The sequence below is a fragment of the Grus americana genome, chromosome 26 (genome assembly GCF_028858705.1).
Source record: "Grus americana isolate bGruAme1 chromosome 26, bGruAme1.mat, whole genome shotgun sequence".
Classification (NCBI taxonomy): domain Eukaryota; kingdom Metazoa; phylum Chordata; class Aves; order Gruiformes; family Gruidae; genus Grus; species Grus americana.
The window spans coordinates 2,603,346-2,624,417 of NC_072877.1; the positions used below are offsets into that span (position 1 = coordinate 2,603,346).

Below are 21,072 nucleotides of genomic sequence, written 5' to 3' on the forward strand. Positions count from 1 at the left end.
CCAAAATCTCCCTTGACCATGAGCTCCTGCACCTTTCAGCTCTCCTGCCCCATGAGCTCCTTGCACCTTTCCAGGAGGCGGTGGGCTGCCGTGGGGTGCCGTGGGCCCATGCCCCACGGCAGGCAGCTGCCTGCTCCGGCAGGGCCAGCCCCACAGATCCCAGGAGCCTCTTCCCTGGCTGCAAGGCAGCTCCCCCTGACGTGTTGGACATATGATGTTTTCCTGAGCCCTGGAATAAATAACCCCCCAAACGCACATCCTCCCACGCAGCTCCTGCAGCCCGCGGTCAGCTGCACCGTCCGGCACTGCGCACCGCAGATCCCCGCACCGGCGAAGGCACAGGAGAGGTAAGGGGGGGTTCCTCCGTCCCCAGGCAGTCGCTGCGGGGTTGTGGCGATGCCACAGGTTCGGCTCCTACCGCGGTCTTTGGTCCCTCTGCCAATTCCCGAAGGGGTCTGGGCTCCGGCCGCTTTCTCCCCTCTTGCTCCGGCTGCACGGCCGGGCCACGGGATGGGTTGTGTCCCACTCATGGGCAAAGCAGGCAGGTTGCCGGGTGCGGCAGGACGGGCAGGCAGGGCTCCTGGTGCCCACCTCGGCGCATCGCTCCGTGCCTCCGTTCCCTGCCTCCCGAGCGGCGGGGGGATGGCTGCCAAAACCAGCTCCAAAGCGCATCCCTAAAACCCTTGGAAAAACTGCATCTCCGCAGCGTGCTGCCCGAGGCGCAGCCCCAAAGGCCGAGATGGGGGGAGCGGTGGGCTGCACCGGTGTCCTTGCAGCGCCGGGGCCAAAGCCCGTCCCAAAGCCCTGCCAGGAGCAGTTCAGCCCCATCAGGAGCTCAGCACCCCTGTGTCCTGCCCCGCGTTGCCCCCGCGCCCTCCCCAGCCATCCCGCAGCTCACCAGGAGCGAGCGCTCACAGTCCAGGGGAGCAAAACACGCCCAGCGCTGTCTGCAAGCGGCCAAGCAGGCGGGCAGGATGAGGCCAGCGCTGGCTCAGCTCGGACAGCCACAGTGGCCCCGGGCTGGGCTGCGCTCCATGGATGACCTGTCAGCAGTGATGGATGGAGAGCTGGAGGCAGCTCTGGGCCCGCCGTCTCCCTGAGGCAGGTGCTCTTCTCTCGCCGCTGCCGGTTGCTGCCTGGCCGCAGCCCTGCCTTCACGCCTTGCAGCCGCCAGGCACGGGAGGAGCCGGTTTCCCACCAGCGACTGTGGCATCCCACCGAGCGGTGCCGTGCCGGGGCCATGGGGCCACGCGGGGTCTGCTTCCCCGTGGCTCTGCTCGTCCTGGCAGCTGCGGGGGTCCGGAGCCAGGCGGCGGGTGAGTGAGGATGTCCCTGTGCATGGCTGTGCCAGGAAGGTCTCCCACCATGTCCCCGTTGGGGACACCATGCTCCAGCCCACGTGTCCTGGCTGGTTCTCTGTGCTCTTCCCCGCAGGACCGTGTGCCCTCCACGTGCTGGTGGCCCTGGACGTCACCGACTACCAGCAGTCCAACCTGCAGCCCTACCTGGAGCGGGTCCTGCGGGACCTGGCCGCGCTAGACCACCTCACCTGCAGCCCGCTCAACCTGAGCATCAGCCTGCAGAGCGCGCGGCGGGACGGGGACGCTCTCTTCCAGGATCGGCTGCGAGAGCCCTGGGTGGATGTGCTGCAACGCCTGGTGCGGGCACACGCCTTCCAGCGCTCCTACCTCAACCAGCCGGCCCTGCAGAGCTTCCTCGGCACCCTGGCACAGCAGGCGGCCGACGCCAAGGTACGGCACCGGCACAGCCGTGCCCATCGCTCCCCGTGAGGCTGGGGGACACCGGGTGCTCCTGCTGCCGGGTGCTGCTGCAGAGCACCGACTCCCCCCTTCCTCGCCCAGGTGCTGCTGGTGTTCACGGATGGGCTTGACGATGATGCAGGGAAGATGAAGGAGGCGGCAATGTCAGCTTGGCTGCAAGGTGGGGGCTGTGAGCGGGGAAAGTTAGCAGGGACCAGGGGCCACCCGGTGCGGTGTGACACCCCACAGCACCCTGTCCCCTCCAGACCAGGCGGACCTGCTGGTGATGGTGGCAGTGAACAATGTCACGGGGCTGGGGGACCTGCAGCAGATGGAGTTCGGGCGATGGCTGGGGAGCGGGCAGCAGCTCGCCGTGGACATGCCGGAGGCCGGCGGGCACGTGGCACAGGAGCTGGTGAGGACAGGCCGCGGTGGGATGGGTGGGGGGTCCCTGCGGGCTCTGAGCGGGGATGCCACCCTCTCCCCGCAGCTGGCCCTGGCAGAGCGGATGTGCTGCCAGATGTGTCCCTGCACCTGCGTGGGGCTGCCCGGTCCGCGAGGCCCCAGCGGCCCCCGGGGGGGCAAGGTAAAGGGCTGGGGGAGGGAGGGGATGCGGGAGGGTTGCTCAGCCCAGCCCGGAGCAGGGGGTCTCGCGATGGTCCCCCAGGGGAATTGCACCCCCGTGCTGCATGCACAGCCCCAGATCCCTTTCCCAGGGCCAAGAGGAGCCCTGGGAGCTCAGCTCAGCTCAAGCCCTTGTCCCGCTCAAGCCCTTCCTCCCTGAGCTGGGAAGGGAGCCCAGCCGTGCTGGCTCCCAGCCCGGGGTCCGTCATCAGGCTGGGGGGTCACAGCTGCCGCTCCCAGGGTCTCTCTGTCCTAGGGGGTGACAGGCAGCAAGGGACGCACTGGAGACGAGGGCGAGCACGGGCACAGCGTGAGTTGGCTGTGGGACCGCCGGGGGTGGGAGAGGGTGGCCCTGGGGGCGAGGGGACCCCCGTCACCACGTTGCCACTGTTGGCCTCCTCTCCCCTCCTGAGCACAGGGGGAGCAGGGACCACAAGGTCTCCATGGCAGCCGAGGGATGCAGGGATGCCCAGGACAGTGTGGACCAAAGGTGAGGGGCTGTCCCAGCCCGGCGTGGCTCCGTCCCGCAGCGTGGGTGTCCATCGCTCCCCGGCTGCTCTCCTCTGTCTCTTTGCAGGGCTTCGTGGGTCACCCTGGGGAGCAGGTACGTCCCTGCCTCATGGCTTATCCTGTGGCTCCTGCGGGCGCTGATGGTGGCCAAGGCCATGGACAGTTGGCAGCAGCAGGGAGACCTTGAGGACGGGCAGGGAAGAGAGGGATCCAGGGAGGGGAATGGGAGATGGTCATGATGGATGGAGGGGTGGGTTGGCGCGGGGTGCTGAGGGAAATGGGGCAAAGCTGGGACCCGGCTATTCCACCCTGTGCTGTATAACCTGGTATCAGACTGTGTCACCTCCCTGCAGGGTCCTCCTGGAGAAGCCGGCTCCGACGGCGTGGACGGGGAGCAGGTGAGCTGTGCAGCGGGGCATTGCACCAGCCAGCCGGTGCAACCACCCTTCCGTCCCGGCACAGCCACCGGAGCGGGACCAGGCACAAGCACGGCCATGGGAACAGCCTCCTCTCTCCTCCCCAGGGCGAAGTGGGGACCCCCGGCCGCCCCGGAGAGAAAGGGTCGCGGGGGAGGCAGGTGTGGTGCTGCACGGCGGAGCCTTGGCGAAGCGCTGCCTCTTTTGCCCCCCCACCCAGTCGCTAAACCCCTTCCTCCTGCCTTCACCTAGGGGCAGAAAGGCTCCCGGGGTGCCCGGGGGGACAAGGGCCCCCCAGGCGCTTGTGGAGAGGTGGTGAGTACAGGCTCGCAGCCCGGGGGCTCCATGGGGTGCTGGGGGGCTCGCTGACCCCCCTCTCTGCTCCCCAGGGGCCACCCGGGAGGAGCAGCCCCGAGCCCGGCACCCCGGGGTGGAGAGGAGATGGGGGTCCCCAGGTAAGGGCTGGCAGGACCGTGCTCGGGGATGCTGGGTGGCGGCGGTGGAGCAGCCGGTTGGCAGGACCCTTTGGGGATGAGATGGGTGGGGAGGACGGCCAGGAGCTCTGCTTCCCTCGCAACACCCGTGATTTCCAGGGAGACCCTGGCCAGGATGGTCCCCCGGGGCCAGTGGGACCCCCAGGACCCCCCGCTCACCCGGTAGGTGCCACAAGCAGGGGGACACCAGGATCCGTGCCGGGTGTCCCTGTGCCACGTGTCCCCGTGCTGGGGACGCGGCTGCTGACGGCTCTTCCCTCCACAGACCTCATGCCAGAAAGGGCAGCGGGGAGTGCAGGTAGGGCTGCCAGCGCCCGAGGACGCGGGGGTCCGTCTGCCCCAGGGACCGGGGACATCTCCCCACCGGAGCCTGAGCTGTCCCGTCTCCCGCAGGGCAAGAAGGGGAACCGTGGCAGCCCCGGCCCCGGGGGACAGAAGGGCTACGGAGGTGCCCAGGTGAGGCCAGGGCAGCCCCCACCGGCCCCAGGACCCCTGGGGGGGGGCACCCCGCTGCCCCCCTCTCCTCTCCCTTTGCAGGGGATGCCAGGGCCGCGGGGGGCGAAGGGTGCCACCGGCCGCCTGGGGAGCAGAGGACTTCAGGTGCCATCCCCCTCCTCGTGCTGGGGTCCCGGGCGGGTGCTGGTGGCCACCCCAAGCCGGTGGCCGTGCCGGTGGGTGCCCACCCCACGGCTGCTCCTCAGCATCCTCGATCCACCTTTGCCTTTCGCCCAGGGTCTGCCCGGAGCCGAGGGCTCCCAGGGAGCAGCTGGCCCAGCCGGCCCCAAAGGGGAGAAGGTGAGCAGTACCACGGCACAGCATTTCGCAGCCCCCCCGCCCTGTCCCGTGCACCCCCAGCCTGCAGCCCCGCTTTCTCTTCCAGGGACAGGCAGGAGCCGAGGGCAGGAAGGGGAGCGTGGGACCGCGGGGGCCCAAAGGTGCCCTGGTAAGGCTGTGACCCTCGGGGACGTGGCGTCCCCCCCCAGGGGCACTGCAGCAGGGGAAGGCATGGGAAAGCCGTGGCCAAGGAAGCTTTGGGAAGAGGAGTGTTTCTGTAGGTCCTACAATAATCTGCTTTGGGATTTTTGTCCCTCGCCAGGGTGAGAACGGATGTGACCGGAGAGGTGGTCCGGGCAGGAAGGGGGCCAAGGTACCGGCAGCACGGAGCAGGGATGGCGGCGGGTGGAATGAACACGGGGCAGAGCTCTGTCTCTGCCCGTGGGGCTGCCGGGGGTCCCGGTCCCGCTCATGTGTGCTGCTTCCCCCAGGGCGCTCGGGGCCTGCCGGGGTACCCCGGGGCTCAGGTGAGTGTGGGGGGGGCTGGGAGGGGGCATGAGGCCCGGGGGGGTGGGGTGCTGGTAAGGATGGGGTCGGCTTCCTCCGAGTGTCCCCCCCAGGGTGATGGGGGCGAGAGAGGAGAGCCGGGGGACAAGGGCGAGCGAGGGCTGCCGGGGCGCAGGGTGAGTATGGCGCAGCCCCCTCCCCGCTCCCCCCGCCGCCGTGCCCGCTCACTCAGCTGCCTGGGGTTTTCCAGGGCAAACCCGGGAGCAGAGGAGAAGTGGGCGGCCGCGGCAGCGCAGGACCTCCAGGAGAGATGGTGACTCCCTGCAAATTCCCGTTTCCCTGCCACATTTCTGCCTGCAGCCAGCCCCAGTGCTCGGGGACCTGTGCCGTGTTCATATTTCCCCTTCATTTGTCTCCTCTCCTGCTGCTCCAGGGCCCAAAGGGCTTGCCGGGCATTCCCCCCTCCACGGTACGGGATGCTGGTGTGGGGCCGGCTGGGGATGGGGACCCAACCTCCATGGGTGTCCTCAGGGGACAGCGAGGAGCTCGGTGGCCGCCTGACCCCAGCAAGCCTTGCTGGGTTTGCTGGGAAGAGCCGGGTGGGAGAGCTGGGACTGACGCTGCTTTGTGCATCCCTCCAGCCTTGCGAGCTCAAGGCTTTCATCCGCCAGAACTGCGGTGAGAGCCCGGGACAGCGGTGGGGGTGGCAGGGAGGAGATGGGGACCAGCTCAGTGTGGGGACCGTGGCGGAGGGGACAGAGGGATGGCTGGATGGCGGGGACACAGCCGATGGATGCGTGCCTGGGGGATGCCTGGAGGGAGGCAGCGGTGGATGGGTGGGCATGGGTACCATGAGCATGAGATGTCCTGGGGGGGGGCTTTTTGGGCAGCCCCTGAGATGCCGCCATCCCTTCGCAGTCACCACCTCGCCCTCCTGCCCGCTCTTCCCCACCGAGCTGGTTCTGGTGCTGGAAACCTCGTCCACGGTGCCGCCAGCCCTCTTCTCTCGCATGAAGGAACTGCTGGCCCTGCTGCTGCGGGACCTGCAGGTCTCCCCGTTGGGTTGCCCAGCGGGGGCCCGGGTGGCCATGCTGGCCTACGCGGCCACCCCCACCTACCTGCTGCGTGCCGGGGAGGCGGGGAGCAGGGCCGCGCTGCTGGGACGCCTCCGCCGCCTCTCGCCCACCCGCTCGTCCCGGCGCGGCCGCCTGGCCGCTGCCATGCGCTTCGTGGGGCACCACACGCTCAAGAGGGTCCGGCCGGCCGCCCTGGGCAGGAAGGTGGTCCTCTTCATCACCAGCGGCCGGAGCCAGAACCTGGAGGGAATTGGGGAGGCTGCTCTGCAGTACGAAGCGTTGGGCATCGTGCCGGCGGTGCTCACCTTCAGCCCACTGCCCGAGGTGGTGCGGGCTTTCCAGGTGAGCCCCAGGGCTGGTGGCTGCTCCCCCTGGTCCCTGGTGTCCAGCCCCCCCCCCCCCCCACCCCAGCCCTCACCCCCTGCCCTGGCTCTGCCTCCCCCCACCCAGGTCAACAGCCTCTTCCAAGTGGTCCAGCTCTCCGCAGCAGAGCCGGCCAGGAACGCGGCGGTGCTGCGGGATGTGGTGCTGCCCTGCGTCCTCTGCTTCGGTAGGCAGCCCCGGGGCGGCACCGGGGATGGGTGCCCACCAGCTCTGGGGCTCAGCCTCAATCACTCCCCGTGCCCAGACCTCTGCCACCCTGAGGGCTGTGCCGCGGCCGTGCCGTCCCCTGGCCCGCTGGACGTGGACCTGGCCTTGGTGGTGGACAACGCAGCCCCGGGGATGCTGGCGGAGAGGCTGGAGGCCATCGGTGACCTCTTCCACCGCCTCCTGGGGCACCTGCAGCTTGCAGGGACAGATCCGGCAGAGCACGGTGCCCGCATCGCCCTGGTGCTGACGGGCCCCTCTGCCCCTGGGCAGGGTTTGGCCGAGGTGCCCTTCGGGCTGCCCGGCTCCAGGGAGCAGCTCTGGAACCGCATCCGCCTCGCGCTGGTGCCCAGGGTGGCCGTGGCATCCGCCGGCAGCACGGTGGCATGGACCCTCCGGCACACCTTCCCGCAGAGCTCCGGCAGCCGGCTGCGCGTCCTCTTCGTGGTGTGGACAGGGGCCACGGTGCTGTGGGATGGGGAGGCACAGCAGGCGCTGGCCCCCTTCGCCCGGTGTGAGGATTTCGGTGTCTTGGTGCTCTCCCTGGGGCGAGCCGGGACGGAGCGGCCGGAGGCGGCTGTGCCTGAGGCGCTGCCGGAGTGGCGGTGCCATTCCCTGCGCCTGGGCTCGGTCCACCCGCCCGAAATGGGGTATGCGGAGCGGACGGCGCTGGGCTTCCTCAGGAGGCTGCGGGGTGAGTGAGGTGGGGAGGTCTCGGGGGGCTGGAGCATCTCCAGGTCCCGTCCCCAGCTGCTCTGGGGGAAGGTGGCTTTGATCCCCAAAACCTCCTTGCTGGCACTTCCATCATGCCTCTGCTATTGCTTCTGCTCCACAGCGGAGAGCAGCCAGCGCCCCAGCACCCCAGGGTGCCCCCGGGACCTGCCACCCCCCAGCGCTGGGACCAGCGAGCTCCCCTCGGGGACCCCTGCGCAGTGAGTGAACAGCACCGGGGCCGTCCCCTGCGTGCGCATCCCTCAGTCCCCCGCAGCACGAGTTGGGGGGCCGTGGGGCTGCACCTTCCTCTTCCGGGGAGGGGGTCCTTTGCCCTCCAGCACGTACTGGGGGGGGGGTTTGCTCTGATTTCTCCTCCCAGGACCCCCGCCGTGTCCCGCACTGGGATGTCCATGGCACCCCTTGGCCCCAGCAAGGGCCGGAGGGCTGTGGCCATCCCTGGAGCGTGTGGGCTGGACAAGGACCCCGGCAGCGCCTGCGCCCGCTTCGCCGTGATGTGGTACCACCGACGGGAGACGGGGTCCTGCGAGCGCTTCTGGTACGGGGGCTGCGGGGGCAACGCCAACCGCTTCGGCAGCGAGCGGGACTGTGTCCGCGCCTGCGTGGACCCGGGTAGGTGAGGGTGGGCGTCCCTCCGGGGATCGGGGACGGGGGGGTCCATGGGGTGTCCCCAGCCGGGGCAGGGGGCATGGCTGAGGTTTCGGATCTGCCGCTCGGCTGATGCCGTGACCATCCTGGGCAGGTCTCGACAGAGCCGACGTGGGCGAGAGCAACGTGACGCAGGGTGAGGAGCGTGCGAGGGGGGGCCGGGTGTCTTTCAGGGAGGGGGGGGGTGACTTATGAGCAGAGAGCAGGCAGGGAGGCAGGCAGGGCTGCCAGCTCATGCACCGGCTGGGTCGTGGGGTGCATTTCCCGGCGTGCAACCGTGCCACGCGCTCTGGTTGTGCCGCGAGCGTGCCGTGCCGCCCGCCTTGCAGCTGCCTGCCTGGAGGCGCGGGACGCGGGGCCCTGCCGCTCCTTCTCCCCCAAATGGTTCTTCGAGGGCCGCCAGCCCGGGCGCTGCTCGCTCTTCTGGTACGGGGGCTGCGGCGGCAGCCGCAACCGCTTCGAGACCCGGGAGCAGTGCGAAGCCGTCTGCCTGCCCCCGGGCAGGGTGAGCCCCCCGGCCCCCCGTGCTGCCAACACCTCTGCCTGCACCCCTGCTCCTGGCTGCTGGGGATGACACCCCCTGTCTGGGGTCTGGGGTGCCCCTGGTCCCCCGCGATGCAGCACCCGGAGGTGCAGCACTCGCCCTCTGCAAACCTCGCCTGTCCCCGCCTGCGCAGGCTCGAGAAACGAGGACGCTTGAATTATTGCACAAGGACCTCGGGGTCCTGCCAAGTTTCTGACAGCTCATCTTCAGCTGCTCCATCCTGGGGGAAGGGGGGTGAGCCGGTGGAGCGGGTGCTGAGCCCTTGCAAAACTCTGCTCACCCCCTGCCATCCGCTGCTCCGGGTGGATGCTGGTACCCAGGGCTGGCTGGCCAACCATTTCCAAATAAAAATCCACCCTGTTTTGTGCTCACCAGTGCAGCTGGGCTGGGGGAGGGCAAGGGTTTGGGGGTGGGTGCTCTGGAGCCGCAGGAGGCCCTGGATGGGTGCCCCGCATCCCGGCCAGCCGCAGCTGCACTGTCCCTGCAGGGAGCAGCTTCCCGGGCTGCCAGGAGTGGGGAGCAGGGGCCGGATCCAGGCGCAGGGGTGGGGGGGTTCTGGTGGCCCCCACCCCGGGATGGCCACGGCACCGGTGGGAGGCAGCTGCACTGCTGGCAGGCTCCTGTCCTGGGGGGGGATGCTGCGGCCACGCTGCTCCACGGTCCCCCCCTCTGCCCTGGATGCTCTGCCCTGGGCCAGCATCCCGGTCCTAAAAATGCCCGATCCTAATGACGCCAGCATCCCCGTCCTAAAACTCCCTGTCCTCAGGCAGCAGCTGGTGGCCGTGGCCGCCTTTGGCATGGGCTGTCGCCAGGAATAGCTCCAAGACCTGAATCTTCCCCTAATCCTTTATTCAGTTCTGCAGGGTGGGAGAGGACAGATACATTTTTCAGGACAGCCTTGGTTCTGGCAGGAGAAGGGGGCAGCTCAGGTCGGTCCCATGCCGCGGTGCCGAGCGATGCTTGGGAGGTACCTCCCATGAGATGTGGCTGCGGCAGAAATTCGCCTAAACGCTGCTCAGAGCCTCTAAATGCGTTTTTAAGGCAAAGGAAGATGGCAGCTGCCGGCAGCCGGGCGAGCAGGGAGCGAAGAACTGGAACGGAGAATTTAGTTTCTTTAAATGTCACGTTTTTTTAAGCTCATTTTTGCACTTGGGTTTGGTGAAGCTGAGAAGACTTAAGTGACAAACCAGCTGTCCCCTGGTGCAGCGCGGCGCTCGCCCAAGCAGACACCCACCCACCGCCTCCAGCCCCCCAGCACCGCGGCTGCAGCAGGGATGCGGTGCCGCATGGTGAAGCGAAGCCCCCCCGCACCCCTCCAAAGCCAACCCCTCCGACCCCCCCCAACCTCCTGCCCAGCCCCGCGGCATCGTCTGGGCCCCAGCACTTCCCAAAAGCGGGGTGAGTGAGGTGCTGCTCACGGGGGCGGCTGCGGAGCTGTTGGTGATGCTCCCAGAGGGACGGAGAGGCTGCAGCAACGCTGTGACGGTTGGGGATGCTGCAAGGCAAACCTGGCACCATAAGGGGGCCGCTGGGTGGGCGGGGGTCCCCCAGCCTTCCCTGCCAGCCCCCTGCCCACCCTTGCGGGCAGCGGGACCCTTTGCACTCACCCAGCAGGGCTAAGCCCAGTAGATGGGGACGGTGCTGCAGAGGATGCTCGCCGTGGTGCCCAGGAGGGAGCGATCATCCAGGGGCATGGCGAGCCTCTTGTCAGCCTGGCGAGGGGAGAGAAGGGAAAACACGGCAGCATCAGCGCAGTGCCGCACCCCAGTTCTTCATCGGGGGGGGGATGCACGAGGCATTGTGCCCGGGGCATTGCCATGTGCCCCCCACACCCCATCCTGCCCCGGCCGGTGCTGAGCAGGGTGGCCAGCACTCACCTGCCGCTGCTGGAAGGTCTTGGCGATGGCGTCCAGCCCCGGGATGTTGTCCTCGTCCATGCGGGTGACGTAGCAGGCGCGGTGGAGCAGGGATCTGTAGCTGACCAGCAGCTGTTTGCAGACAGACCCGGGTCAGCTCGGCCCCGTCCGCCCCCTCCCCATCCCCTGGCCGTACAGGGCTCCCTACTTACGTTCTTGTAATCGTAGACGACCGTGGCTGGGTTTCCATCCCCGCTGTCCAGGTAGAAAGTGGCCGCATCCTCTTCCCAGGCCGGTCCTCTCCGCAGCCCCTCCATGGACATCCTCAGGACCTGGGGGAGCGTGGGGGGGGAGCTCACCGCCTGCGGCACCCCCTCCTCGGGGGGCAGCCAGGGTCCCTACTTACGGTGTCGGCGTGCCGCTGGTCTGCGCGCAGCCACATCAGCAGGGCGCCGGCGATGATGACCACCAGCAGGACCACCACCACCACCACGATGAGGAGGCACTTGAGGTGGTGGCAGCTGAGGAGCTTGCGGGGCAGGTAGCAGAGCAGACGAGGCACGAAGCAGAGGGATCGCTTGAGGCAGGCGCAGCCGGGGCAGCCGGGGCAGCTGGGGCATTTGCAGCACCGGGGCATGCAGCACCGAGCGCATTTGGAGCAGCAAACAGCGCAGGGCCAGCAGCAGCAGCCTGGCTTGCAGCATCCCTGGGAGCAGCAGCCCTTCTCCGGGTCCTGTGGGCATGGGAAAGGCGGAGAGTCAGGGGGAGGGAGATGGGAGCTGGGGGATGCAGGTGGGCTGGGGATGGGCTTGCCCCGGGGAGCAGCTCCCATCCTGCTTCCCCTGAGCTCTGGGGATGCAGCATCCCACGTGCACTGGTGCCTCACTGGGATAAACTGGGCAAAGCCCTGTGCCAAGCATCTCTGCTGGGCACTGGGACCCCCCCAGCGTGACCGTGTCACCCTGCTGCGGGTCACAGGGACTCACCTGCAGCTCTTCCACCACCACCTGCTTCATGCTGCTCTCCATGGCGGTGGCTGCTGCCTCCTCCTCCTCCCAGCCCAGGCCGCCCCGCAGCAGCCAGGGCAGAGAGCTTTATACCGGGGTGCTGGGGTGGGGGACGGGGCGGCCCCTCTGAACGTGCCCTGGTGTGCAATCGGGCTCTGACGTGCAATCCACTTCACTTGTGTTTGCCGATCGCCTCCCCCGGGGCTGGATTCCCCTGGGAACCCGCTGGTCAAGAGGCTCTGAGGACACTTGTCCCCAGGGACAGGGGCCTCTCCGCTGCCTCGGAGCGAGGTGTCAGGGCCAAAGCAAACCCTCCCGCGCGGGTTAGAGCTCCCGTCCAGGGTGGAGCATCCGGGGATGGCCGCAATCAAGGCGAGACCTGGCTCAGTGCCGGTGTCCCTTCGCCAGCTCGGGCACCTGGAGCTGCTCAAGGTGGGCAAAGTGCAAACGGGACATCAAAGCTTCCCCCCAAACCGCAAGGCTGGCGCAGGAGCGGGGTCAGCGCAGGGTGGTGGCCGGGCTCTGCGTTCTGCAACCTTGGTCCTGAGGATGCTCGTGCGCCGCGGGGGTTCGTGCTGCCGGTGCTGGGGCTTTCGGAGCTGGCGGCGGTGCCCACGGTGCGGATTTGCTTGGGGTGAGGGGGATCCCAGCTCCGGCGTGTCACCCCGGGTGGTGCGATCAGCAGGACAGGGTGACACCCCTGTGCCTTGGTCTTGCCTGGACGAGAGCCTCTCCCGCAGCGGGGCTCAGGCTGGGACCTCTCTGGCCACCCCTGGGTCCCCTCCTCAGCCCCCCGGGAACCCAGATGCTTGCAGCCAGGTCTGGGGGTGTGGGTGTGCACCCCGTGTTGCACGTTGCCAAGGGTATCGAAGAGCACGGGAGACTCGAGTGGCTCCTGGCTGTTTGCTCTCTGACACCGTGTGCAGGAGAGGCCACGGGAGCCCTTATCGCCTTCCTCGGCTGCACACACCCTTCTCGACCCGGCTCCCTGCCAGAGTAACGTGGGGTCAGGGCGTTTCGGGGAGCAGAGCTGCTGGCCCCATGTTGACACATGGCAACGTGCCGTTTCCCTCCCGTTCCCAGCAAAGCATCAGCCCCCGGGGCTGTGACCCTCCTCACTGCCCGCGTCGGTGGCTGCAGGGACAACCCTGGGTTAGCGCCTGCTGAGAGGCTGAATCACGCTGCCCAGCACCACTGCCCTCCTGGGCGGGCTGCCTCGGGTCCTCCCGGGGTCTTTTTTCTCCCTCCCAGCCCCGTTGATCCCCCATTCAACACTTGGAGGTGCCCCCTGAGGATGCTCCCAGCTGCTTTGGGGCAGAGGAGCTGGAGCTGCTGGGGACAAGGGGGGGGTACGGGGGTGGAGGGGGGCTGGGAGCAAGCGGATCACTCTGTCCATGGATGCCCTGCTCAGTCCCCCATCCGCACAAGGAGGGGGCAGGGATGGGGACCTTTCCCCCAGGGGTGGCCCAGACCCCGCGGGGGTGCCGGGGCTGGCTGGGTGCGCTGCCTGTGCCCGTGGGCTGGAGACGCAGAGGTTGCCCCCGCCACCTCGTCCTCCCCCCCGCGCAAACTGGGAGGGCAGGGGGTGGTGGGGACACTGGCCATGCAGCACGGGAGCATGGTGTGCAACGTGGGGGGGTGTGCCGCTGCCCCGGGGAGGGGGTGTCTGAGCCCTCCCGTGCTCCTCACCCCGGGCTGGACTGGGCACACCGACACGAAGGATGCATCTACCCATGCCGGACCCCGCAGGGACACATCCCTGGGGCATCATGGCGCCTCTCCCCCGCACCCTGGGAAGAGCCGTTCGGCTGGCGCAGAAGGAAGGACGAGAGCAGCACTTGGAGGCAGGGGCACAGGCTTTACTTTGCAGCCAGAAGCGTGAATCCCAAAGCAAATCCCGCTCGTTTATCGCAAGCTCCGTGGGAAAGCCGCAGTGCCGAGCGGTTGCGTGTGGATGGAGCACCCTGACAGCGGGGTGGCTGCCCCCCAGGCCGCACATGGGATGGGGCCGGGGAGGAGGAGAGATGCCTGGACATCCTGCCTGGAAGGCGATGTGGGGAGCGTGGGAATGGTGACATCCCCATCTTGCGGTCCCGTGCTCTCGCAGGAGCTGACCCCAGCCGGCGCTACGCCCAGTAGACGGGGACGGTGCTGCAGAGGATGTTAACGGTGGTGCCCAGGATGGAGCGGTCGGCCAGGGGCACAGCGCTGTCCCCGGCCTCCTTCATCTCAGCCTGCAGGTGAGAGAACAGGGTTGGGAGGGGGGCTACCATCCTCGGCCACCGGCAGCCTCCCCTCCAGCGGACACTTGCCGCAAGCCCAGCAGCCCCGTCCTTCACCGTGGCTGCCCAGGACGGAGGGGTTTGGGTGGGCTGACCCCCAGCCCCAGCTGAGCAGGGTGGCCAGCACTCACCTGCCGCTGCTGGAAGGTCTTGGCGATGGCGTCCAGCCCCGGGATGTTGTCCTTGTCCATGCGGGTGACGTAGCAGGCGCGGTGACGCCAGGACCTGTAGCTGACCAGCAGCTGTTTGCAGACAGACCCGGGTCAGCTCGGCCCCGTCCCCGCCACCCGCCCCACCGTGCCCCGTCCCCGGGGCTGCCCGCGCACCTTGCTGTAGTCGTACACCACCACGGCGGACGCGTTGAGCCCGTCCCGCACGGCAAACGTCCCGGTCCTTTCCTTCTTGCTCATGGAGAGGTGCTGGGGGGTCCCTTCGCCGTCCAGGCCGTGGATGGTCATCCGCAAGACCTGCCAGGCAGGGGGGGCAGTCAGGGAGCTTTGCGGGGTCTAAACCCCATCCCTGCAAAGCGCCGGCGGCCGGTGCCATTTCCAAACCCATCACCGGAGCCGGTGGCACCGTGGGTCCCTCCGCGGTGCTGCCTCACCGTTTCGGCGTGCGTCTCGGTGATGTGCAGCCCCAGGAGGAGGAAGGCGACGATGACCACCACGAGGACGACGACCACCACCACCACGATCAGGAGGCACTTGAGCTGGTGGGGGATGCAGGGCAGGCGGGGGGAGGCCGTGTACCTCTGGGGACACAGGGGAGCACCCGGCTGAGCTGCTGGCGTGGGGCTGGGGAAGGCAGCCGGTGCTTAGCCCCACGCCGGCTCCTTGGGCTGGGTGATGGGTGCTCCTTACCGGAGGTGCCTCCTCTATCAGCGCCTCTTTGGAGCTGCCGTCCATCTCGCCGTGCTTTGCCGTGCGGCTCCTGTCCCTTTGCCAGCCGGAGCCGGGGGGATTTATAGGGGCCCCGGGTGGGTGGGAGGAGGCTGGGGCTGCCCCCGCTGCCAAGTACCACTTGTGCTCTGTTTGCCGAGCCTGGAGAGGAGCTGAGGAGGGCGCATGAAGCCTCCGAGGACCTTTTCCCGGCATTTGGCTGGCAGCATGGGCGGGGGGGCCAAGGCAAACAGCGGGCAGGCAGAGCGTGCCCGCCCTCCGCACCCAGCCCCGGGCTCTGGCCCAGGACCCAGCACCCTTAGCACGCATCCCCGGGGGTGATGCACCCCTGGTCCCTGCAGCCCCGTGCACGGGCAGCTGCGGCCCCCCCAGTGTGGGGAAGGAGCTGGCTGGTCTCATTGTTGGCCGGGAGCGCTGTGCCTGGGACGGGAGGGACTGGTGCCCGGTGCCACCCGGCAGCGCTTGCTGCCAGGCCAGGCAGGGGGCTGGTGCGGGCAGCGCTGCGGCAGGGGCACCTGGGCAAAGCAACGGGGTGGGAGAGCTGTGGTGGCATCACCCTGCAACCCCTGTGGGCACCCTGCCGTCCCCCATCCCGGTGCATCTCAAGAGCACCCAGCTCCCAGTGGCTACCCCCCCCCGGCACTGTGCACCCCCGTGTTTGCACGCCCGCACGCTGCTGAGGACATGCGTCCACGCTGATGCTCGTGCTGTCACTCAGCCGCATCCCTCCCTCCCTCCCTCCTCCCTTCTTCCCGCAGCACAGGAGCATGGTGCGCTGCAGAGCAGCGGGTCGGGTGCCGGCAGCCCCCGCCACCACCGTCACTTCCCCTCCACGCTGAAATCTCCAGGGAAGGAGGAGAGGAAAAGGCTTCGCCGCAGCTCCTGGGCACGTCAGGAGGAGAGGGACCAGCTCCCAGGGAGAGAGCAGCGCTAGGCCGGAGCGATGGAGCTGCAGCGTGGGAGGAGGATGCCGAGAGGCCAGCTCTCCGCTCTCCTCCTCCTCCTCGCCTTGGCCTGGCTCTGGCCGCCGGCGGGGGGTCGACGACCCCCCCGGCCACCACCTTGCCCCCCGAGCTGCTCCTGCACCCGGGACACAGCTTTCTGCGTGGACTCCAAGGCCGTGCCCAAGAACCTGCCTGCCGAGGTCATCTCGCTGTGAGTACCCAGGCAGCAGGATGGGGACGGGGACAGGGAGCAGGTCACGTCCTCGGGGTGCAGGGCTGGCAGGGGGTGCTGGCTGCCCGGGATGGCAGGGACCACCTCTTGCTTTGTGCTGCATTGAGGGCAAACGCGTGGCGGCGTGGGGTACGGGCAGCGCGGGGGTCTCTGGGGGGAAGGAGCGGGCTGGGGACACCCTGGGACTGGTCCCCGTGTCCTGCTGTCCTGCGGCGCTGGCAGGTCTCCTTGCACACGCAGCCACCCGTTGGTGCCAGATGGAGCAGGGCTGCAGCCCGTCCCTGCCGCGCTCCCTGTTTGCCATGACCTTGGGGAGCAGAGCCCCAAGGGGACACGGCTGGCGGGTCCCCGTGCACGGTCCTGGAGACACGGCGGTACACCGGAGCCTCGTACGGGCGTGCGAGTGTGTGTGTGTGGTGGAGGTGTGTGCGTGCAGCCGCGTGCGTGCATGCATGTGCATGCGTGTGTGTGTACGTGCACCTGTGTGTGCGTGTGCACTCGGTTGGGGGGTGCTGCAGGGCGTGGGCATGTGTGGGGTGGGTGCTGTGGGGCCGAGCGTCTTGTCCCCCCCCCTCCGTGCCACCCCCCGCAGGCAGGACTGCTGCTGCGGCCGCTCTCCCATGGGCTGCCCCCCCATCCAGCACCCCTCCCTGGTGTGGTGAGCGGGGGCTGCGCGGGGCTGCACTGGCACGCACCGGGTGACAGCAGGGCCAGCACTGAAGGGCACAGGGTGGCAGAGCCCCCCCTCCCCCCCCCCCCGCTTGCTGTCTCCTCTCCCGCATAGCCCTGAGGCTCCGTCTCGCTGGCAGGACGATGGTGAACGCAGCCTTCACAGAGATCCGGGAGGCAGCCTTCGCCCACATCCCCTCGCTGCAGTTCCTGTACGTCTCTTACACCGGTAACCGGGCATCCCGGTGCCCCCCGCACCCATCCTGCCCGACCCCGGTGCTGACGCCTCTCCCCTGTCTTTGCAGCCTGCTGAACTCCAACAAGTTCACGCTGATCGGGGACAACGCCTTCACCGGCCTCTCGCACCTCCAGTACCTGTGCGTGGGATGGGGACAGGGGGACGGGAACGGCCCTGGGGAGGGCATGGGGAGGGTGGGGGTATCGGCAGGGACCGGTCCCCTCGGGGCAGCCGTGCCACCATCTCCTCCCGCCCCAGGTTCATCGAGAACAATGACATCCAGGCGCTCTCGAAAGCCACTTTCCGTGGGCTCAAGTCCCTGACCCACCTGTGAGTACTGGGGGGTCCTGCGTTCCCTGGGGACACAGGGGATGGCTCTTGTCCCTTCACTGCGGCCAGGGCTGTGTCACCCCCACGGCCCCTCTTTCCCCCACAGGTCTTTGGCCAACAACAACCTGCAGACGCTGCCCCGGGACCTCTTCAAGCCGCTGGACATCCTGAGCGACCTGTAAGGCTGCTGCGGCACCGGGGACCCCCAGGACACCAGGCTGGGGAGAGGGTGACACCGCAGTGCTCGGGGTGCGGGCAGGGTGCTCTGCTTGCTCTGGGCTGGGTGCTGGGGGTGACTCAGTGCCGTCCTCGGCAGGGACCTCCGGGGCAACACGCTGGCCTGCGACTGCAAGATCAAGTGGCTGGTGGAGTGGCTGGAGAGCACCAACACCACGGTCCCCGCTGTCTTCTGCAGCAGCCCCGGACAGTTCGAGGGCCAGCGGATCCGGGACCTGGCGCTCGGTGACTTCCAGTGCATCACCACGGGTAAGGGACCGCGGCCACCCATCACCCCACTCCCGGGTGCCCAGATCCTCACCGCTGCCTCTTCCCCCAGATTTCGTGGTGCACCAGGTCCTGCCCTTCCAGTCGGTGTCGGCTGAGCCCTTCACCTACGCCAGCGACCTGTACGTCGCCCTGGCGCAGCCCGGTGCCAGCAGCTGCGCCATCCTCAAGTGGGACTATGTGGAGCGCAAGCTGCGTGACTTTGACCGCATCCCCGGTAAGGCATCCGGGACGGGGTCCCCTCCTGGGTTTTGGGGGATTCGGGAAGGGCACGGCCCCGGCGTGACGTGGTCCTGCCTGGCAGCTCACTCAGCGGTGCACTGCAAGCCCATCGTGGCACAGAACCAGCTGTATGTGGTGGTGGCCCAGCTCTTCGGCGGTTCCTACATCTACCGCTGGGACACCGCCGTGGACAAATTCATCAAGATCCAGGACATCGACAGCCAAAAGACCCGCAAGCCCAATGACATCGAGGCCTTCCAGATCGAAGGCGACTGGTACTTTGTCATCGCCGACAGCTCCAAGGCGGGCTCCACCAGCCTCTACCGCCTCAACCAGAACGGCTTCTATTCCCACCAAGCCCTCCACGCCTGGCACCGCGACACCGACGTGGAATACGTGGAGAACGACGGCAAACCCCGGCTGATCATCTCCAGCAGCTCCCAAGCCCCCGTCATCTACCAGTGGAACCGGGCGCAGAAGCAATTCACGCCCCAGGGGGAGGTGGGGGAGATGCTGGACGTGCAGATGGTGAAGCACTTCAGGGTGAAGCGGGACCAGTTCCTCTGCCTCAGCCGCTACATCGGCGACTCCAAGGTGGTGCGATGGGAAGGGCAGCGCTTCATCGAGCTCCAGACGCTGCCATCCCGCGGCTCCATGGTGATGCAGCCCTTCTCGGTGGAGCAACGGCAGTACCTGGCCCTGGGCAGTGACTTCTCCTTCACGCACGTCTACCTCTGGGAAGAAGAGAAGCAGAAATTCGTCAAGTTTCAGGAGCTGTCGGTGCAGGCGCCGCGGGCTTTCCGCTACGTGCCGGCTGCCGATGTGCAGCTCCTCCTGGCTCCCAGCTTCAAGGCCAACACGCTGGTCTACCGGCACGTGGTGGTGGACCTCAGCCTCTAGCAGGGAGGCAGAGCCCGGGCTGCCCCCGCGGCCCCGAGCCAGCTCTCGCCTCCCCCGGGAGCTGCCTGCTCCTGCCTGAGGACACGCATGCGCCCGCCAGCCCCTTCCTCCTGCCTGCAGCCGACTCTGGTCACAGCCTGGTGGCAGCCCCCCCTCCCGACCCCCCCCATGTTCATCCACCCCTCCAAGTGCCCACGGGGCAGCACCCAGCCCCACGGCCCCGCTGCCAGGGGAAGCCACGGGCCTCGGTTTCCCCCGGTACTCCTGGTTTCCCCATGTGCAGTGCCCACAGCCACCCCGTCCGGCAGCCCGTGGGATGCGGGCGGGAGGGTGGGACACCCCTCTCCCTGCAGACTGACACCCTTGGGTGCCTGCTCTGCGGCGCTGGCTGGGCTGGCACGGATGGGGGGGCACGGGTGCCTCTGCCCGCTCGGGCACTGGGCAGGAGCTGGAGGTCAGGGGAGCAGGGAGGTCCGGGGGGCACGGCAGTGGGGCGGCAGGCAGGGCTGTGCACGGGCAGGGCCAGACTGCCAGGGCTGGATGGGATGCTCCCGGGATACGGGGTGCTCCCAGGCCGATGGGGTGCTCCAAAGTGGATGGGATGCCTGAGGCGGATGGGATGCTCGAGGCCAGCGGGATGCTCCAGGCTGGCTGGACGCTGCCGAGGCGGTGCCGCCACCCGCAGAAGCAGAGCTGGCCTGCTCCCGTCCCCCTCCGTGCGTGTCCCGCAGCCCCCGGGCAGGACCCAGCGTGCCGGCCGTGCCCGAGGTGTACGTACACGCCTGCCGAAACGCTCCCCACAATAAACACACTGTGACACCCAGCCCTGCCTGCATCTGCCCACCGCCGCCGTGTGTCCAGCCGGTGCTGGCGTCCCCCTGCCCGGGGATCCGGCTGCATCCTGCAGCACCCCTTTCCTTGCACAAACCCCACTGAGCCCAGGATGGGGGGGGGGAACCCCTTGTTTTAGGGTCCTCCAGGCCCCACAGATGGCTTGCCTGGTCTTTTTTTGCTGCAGATACCTTGACCCATGGCGGGGTGGGGGAAGCAGGAGGTGTTTGCCCAGGGAGGGGAGTCCCAGCTGGAGCCTGCTGCACCCCGCGCTGCACCAGCACCCGCGCAGCCGCCCGGCTGGTTTTCCAGGGGAGCATTTCCCTGTCCCCCAGGTATATAAATATGCATGTGAAAAACCACCAATTAAGTTCACAAATAAAGATCCTCTCAAAGGTAACAGGCACCCCGGGGCACAGCCGGCTTTTGGGAGCAGGGTTTGACCTTGGTGGCTGCAGGGTCCAAACTTGGTCCCTTCCCCTGTGCAGCCCCTGCAGCCGGATCCGGCCCTGCCCTGGGTGCAAGGCAAGGCAAAGTGCCCAGCCCTAACTGGTGCCGCAGCAGGGCACTGCCACACTTCTCTGCCTCAGTTTCCCTACCAGGAAAGGGCAGATTTTAAAGCCAAGTGGGAAGCAAAGGGAGCAGCTGCAGAGGGGTGCTGGCACCTCAACAGCGGCTGTGACTGAGATAGGGGAGCAGGCGTGCCCCGAAGCACCACTGGGGATGCGTGGCCAAGGGTAAGGTGGCCCAGAGCAACGATGCCAGGTCCACTGGGGAGGACCCTGAGCCCCACTCTGGTTCTGGGAAGAGGAAGCAGCTTCTATTTTCTCCTGAGCATCTTGCAGGGATCCACGCCCGCCGCAGAGCCCTGGCCCTGGTTCAGCAACACGCCTGAGCTTAAGGTTAAGCGCACATGTAAACCCAGGTGAGGTGCGTCAGGGATGGGATTTTGCAGCAGCTGAGGCTAAACTCCGCTGAATCAACACGTCGGGGTGGTGCCAGCACATCTGACTGCCTTGGCATGTCAGCAGCGCTCCCGCCTCCGCCCAAACCCCCAGCTCCCTCAGCCCTACCCTCCCTGACCTCTTGCACCCCTGGTATTGCAGTGGGGTGCTCAGCACACCCCACACATACCCCACCTGAGCATCACAAAAACGCCACCCTAAAAACAAAAAAGAAGTCCCCAGCATCACGCAAAGGGTCTTTCCTTCCCTTTCCTGCCTGCTTGCTGCTTTAAAAAAAATAGCAATAGTACAAAATACCGACTGTTTTGGTGGGCAGAGGTACAAAGTGACCGGAACCCACCGCTGCACTTGTGGGGTGTGGCCCTTTTAAGAGTCGACGCGGCCCTTTTAAGAGTGTCAGGGCCGGTGGGCCCCATCACGGCGCATGCGCGGTACCGGTGGCTGCAACATTCAAGTTGTTACATTCGCTTCCGGCCGCCGGTGTGGGGGGGTCGGGGGGCCCGGGGGTGGTGGTGGGGGG

General features: G+C 67.9%; 4 protein-coding genes across 5 annotated transcripts; 2 read left to right on the plus strand and 2 right to left on the minus strand.

Annotated features, from left to right (window-relative positions):
- The first annotated feature begins 242 nt into the window (after nt 1-242).
- LOC129196823 (collagen alpha-3(VI) chain-like) lies at nt 243-9,034 on the plus strand. The gene is made up of 33 exons (XM_054804789.1): nt 243-347; nt 1,168-1,316; nt 1,435-1,751; nt 1,863-1,941; nt 2,027-2,175; nt 2,251-2,346; nt 2,641-2,694; nt 2,803-2,874; nt 2,962-2,988; nt 3,248-3,292; nt 3,418-3,471; nt 3,563-3,625; nt 3,700-3,765; nt 3,904-3,966; nt 4,070-4,102; nt 4,198-4,260; nt 4,342-4,404; nt 4,537-4,599; nt 4,685-4,747; nt 4,901-4,951; nt 5,070-5,105; nt 5,199-5,261; nt 5,336-5,398; nt 5,519-5,554; nt 5,727-5,763; nt 6,004-6,503; nt 6,612-6,711; nt 6,790-7,443; nt 7,585-7,681; nt 7,843-8,093; nt 8,224-8,265; nt 8,459-8,634; nt 8,807-9,034. The coding sequence occupies exons 2-33, from the start codon at nt 1,241-1,243 to the stop codon at nt 8,867-8,869; spliced, it is 3,615 nt and encodes a 1,204-aa protein (XP_054660764.1). The 5' UTR covers nt 243-347; nt 1,168-1,240; the 3' UTR covers nt 8,870-9,034.
- Nucleotides 9,035-9,505: 471 nt separating this feature from the next.
- On the minus strand, nt 9,506-11,673 carry LOC129196697 (pulmonary surfactant-associated protein C-like). The gene is made up of 6 exons (XM_054804546.1): nt 11,516-11,673; nt 10,936-11,262; nt 10,742-10,861; nt 10,551-10,661; nt 10,281-10,385; nt 9,506-10,168 (listed from the first exon to the last, which is right to left on the minus strand). The coding sequence occupies exons 1-5, from the start codon at nt 11,555-11,557 to the stop codon at nt 10,290-10,292; spliced, it is 696 nt and encodes a 231-aa protein (XP_054660521.1). The 5' UTR covers nt 11,558-11,673; the 3' UTR covers nt 9,506-10,168; nt 10,281-10,289.
- A 1,701-nt stretch (nt 11,674-13,374) lies between these two features.
- SFTPC (surfactant protein C) lies at nt 13,375-14,927 on the minus strand. Its single transcript, XM_054804738.1, has 5 exons — nt 14,679-14,927; nt 14,423-14,569; nt 14,145-14,285; nt 13,950-14,060; nt 13,375-13,770 (listed from the first exon to the last, which is right to left on the minus strand). The coding sequence occupies exons 1-5, from the start codon at nt 14,910-14,912 to the stop codon at nt 13,663-13,665; spliced, it is 741 nt and encodes a 246-aa protein (XP_054660713.1). The 5' UTR covers nt 14,913-14,927; the 3' UTR covers nt 13,375-13,662.
- Nucleotides 14,928-15,037: 110 nt separating this feature from the next.
- LGI3 (leucine rich repeat LGI family member 3) lies at nt 15,038-19,579 on the plus strand. Of its 2 annotated transcripts, XM_054804737.1 has the most exons (8): nt 15,038-15,872; nt 16,703-16,774; nt 16,868-16,939; nt 17,059-17,130; nt 17,237-17,308; nt 17,447-17,616; nt 17,687-17,851; nt 17,939-19,579. In XM_054804737.1, exons 1-8 carry the CDS (start codon nt 15,661-15,663, stop codon nt 18,754-18,756), a joined length of 1,653 nt encoding a protein of 550 aa, XP_054660712.1. In that variant the 5' UTR covers nt 15,038-15,660; the 3' UTR covers nt 18,757-19,579. The 2 variants fall into 2 exon arrangements, with proteins under 2 accessions (XP_054660712.1, XP_054660711.1); XM_054804736.1 differs by having other exon boundaries at nt 17,687-19,579.
- The last annotated feature ends 1,493 nt before the right edge of the window (nt 19,580-21,072 follow it).

What these genes read in the sequence shown, in the direction of transcription:
- LOC129196823 (XM_054804789.1), top strand. Translation starts at nt 1,241, where the DNA reads ATGGGGCCACGCGGGGTCTGCTTCCCCGTGGCTCTGCTCGTCCTGGCA. An exon ending in GGCACGTGGCACAGGAGCTG is followed by an intron (nt 2,176 to 2,250) that starts GTGAGGACAGGC and finishes CTCTCCCCGCAG; the next exon opens with CTGGCCCTGGCAGAGCGGAT. An exon ending in AAGGGTCGCGGGGGAGGCAG is followed by an intron (nt 3,472 to 3,562) that starts GTGTGGTGCTGC and finishes GCCTTCACCTAG; the next exon opens with GGGCAGAAAGGCTCCCGGGG.
- LOC129196697 (XM_054804546.1), bottom strand. Translation starts at nt 11,557, where the DNA reads ATGGAGAGCAGCATGAAGCAGGTGGTGGTGGAAGAGCTGCAG. An exon ending in ACCAGCGGCACGCCGACACC is followed by an intron (nt 10,862 to 10,935) that starts GTAAGTAGGGAC and finishes ACGCTCCCCCAG; the next exon opens with GTCCTGAGGATGTCCATGGA. An exon ending in TCGTCTACGATTACAAGAAC is followed by an intron (nt 10,662 to 10,741) that starts GTAAGTAGGGAG and finishes GTCTGCAAACAG; the next exon opens with CTGCTGGTCAGCTACAGATC.
- SFTPC (XM_054804738.1), bottom strand. Translation starts at nt 14,912, where the DNA reads ATGCCGGGAAAAGGTCCTCGGAGGCTTCATGCGCCCTCCTCAGCTCCT. An exon ending in TGATAGAGGAGGCACCTCCG is followed by an intron (nt 14,570 to 14,678) that starts GTAAGGAGCACC and finishes CTGTGTCCCCAG; the next exon opens with AGGTACACGGCCTCCCCCCG. An exon ending in AGACCTTCCAGCAGCGGCAG is followed by an intron (nt 13,771 to 13,949) that starts GTGAGTGCTGGC and finishes TCTCACCTGCAG; the next exon opens with GCTGAGATGAAGGAGGCCGG.
- LGI3 (XM_054804736.1), top strand. Translation starts at nt 15,661, where the DNA reads ATGGAGCTGCAGCGTGGGAGGAGGATGCCGAGAGGCCAGCTCTCCGCT. An exon ending in CCTGCCGAGGTCATCTCGCT is followed by an intron (nt 15,873 to 16,702) that starts GTGAGTACCCAG and finishes TCTCGCTGGCAG; the next exon opens with GACGATGGTGAACGCAGCCT. An exon ending in ATCCCCTCGCTGCAGTTCCT is followed by an intron (nt 16,775 to 16,867) that starts GTACGTCTCTTA and finishes CTGTCTTTGCAG; the next exon opens with CCTGCTGAACTCCAACAAGT.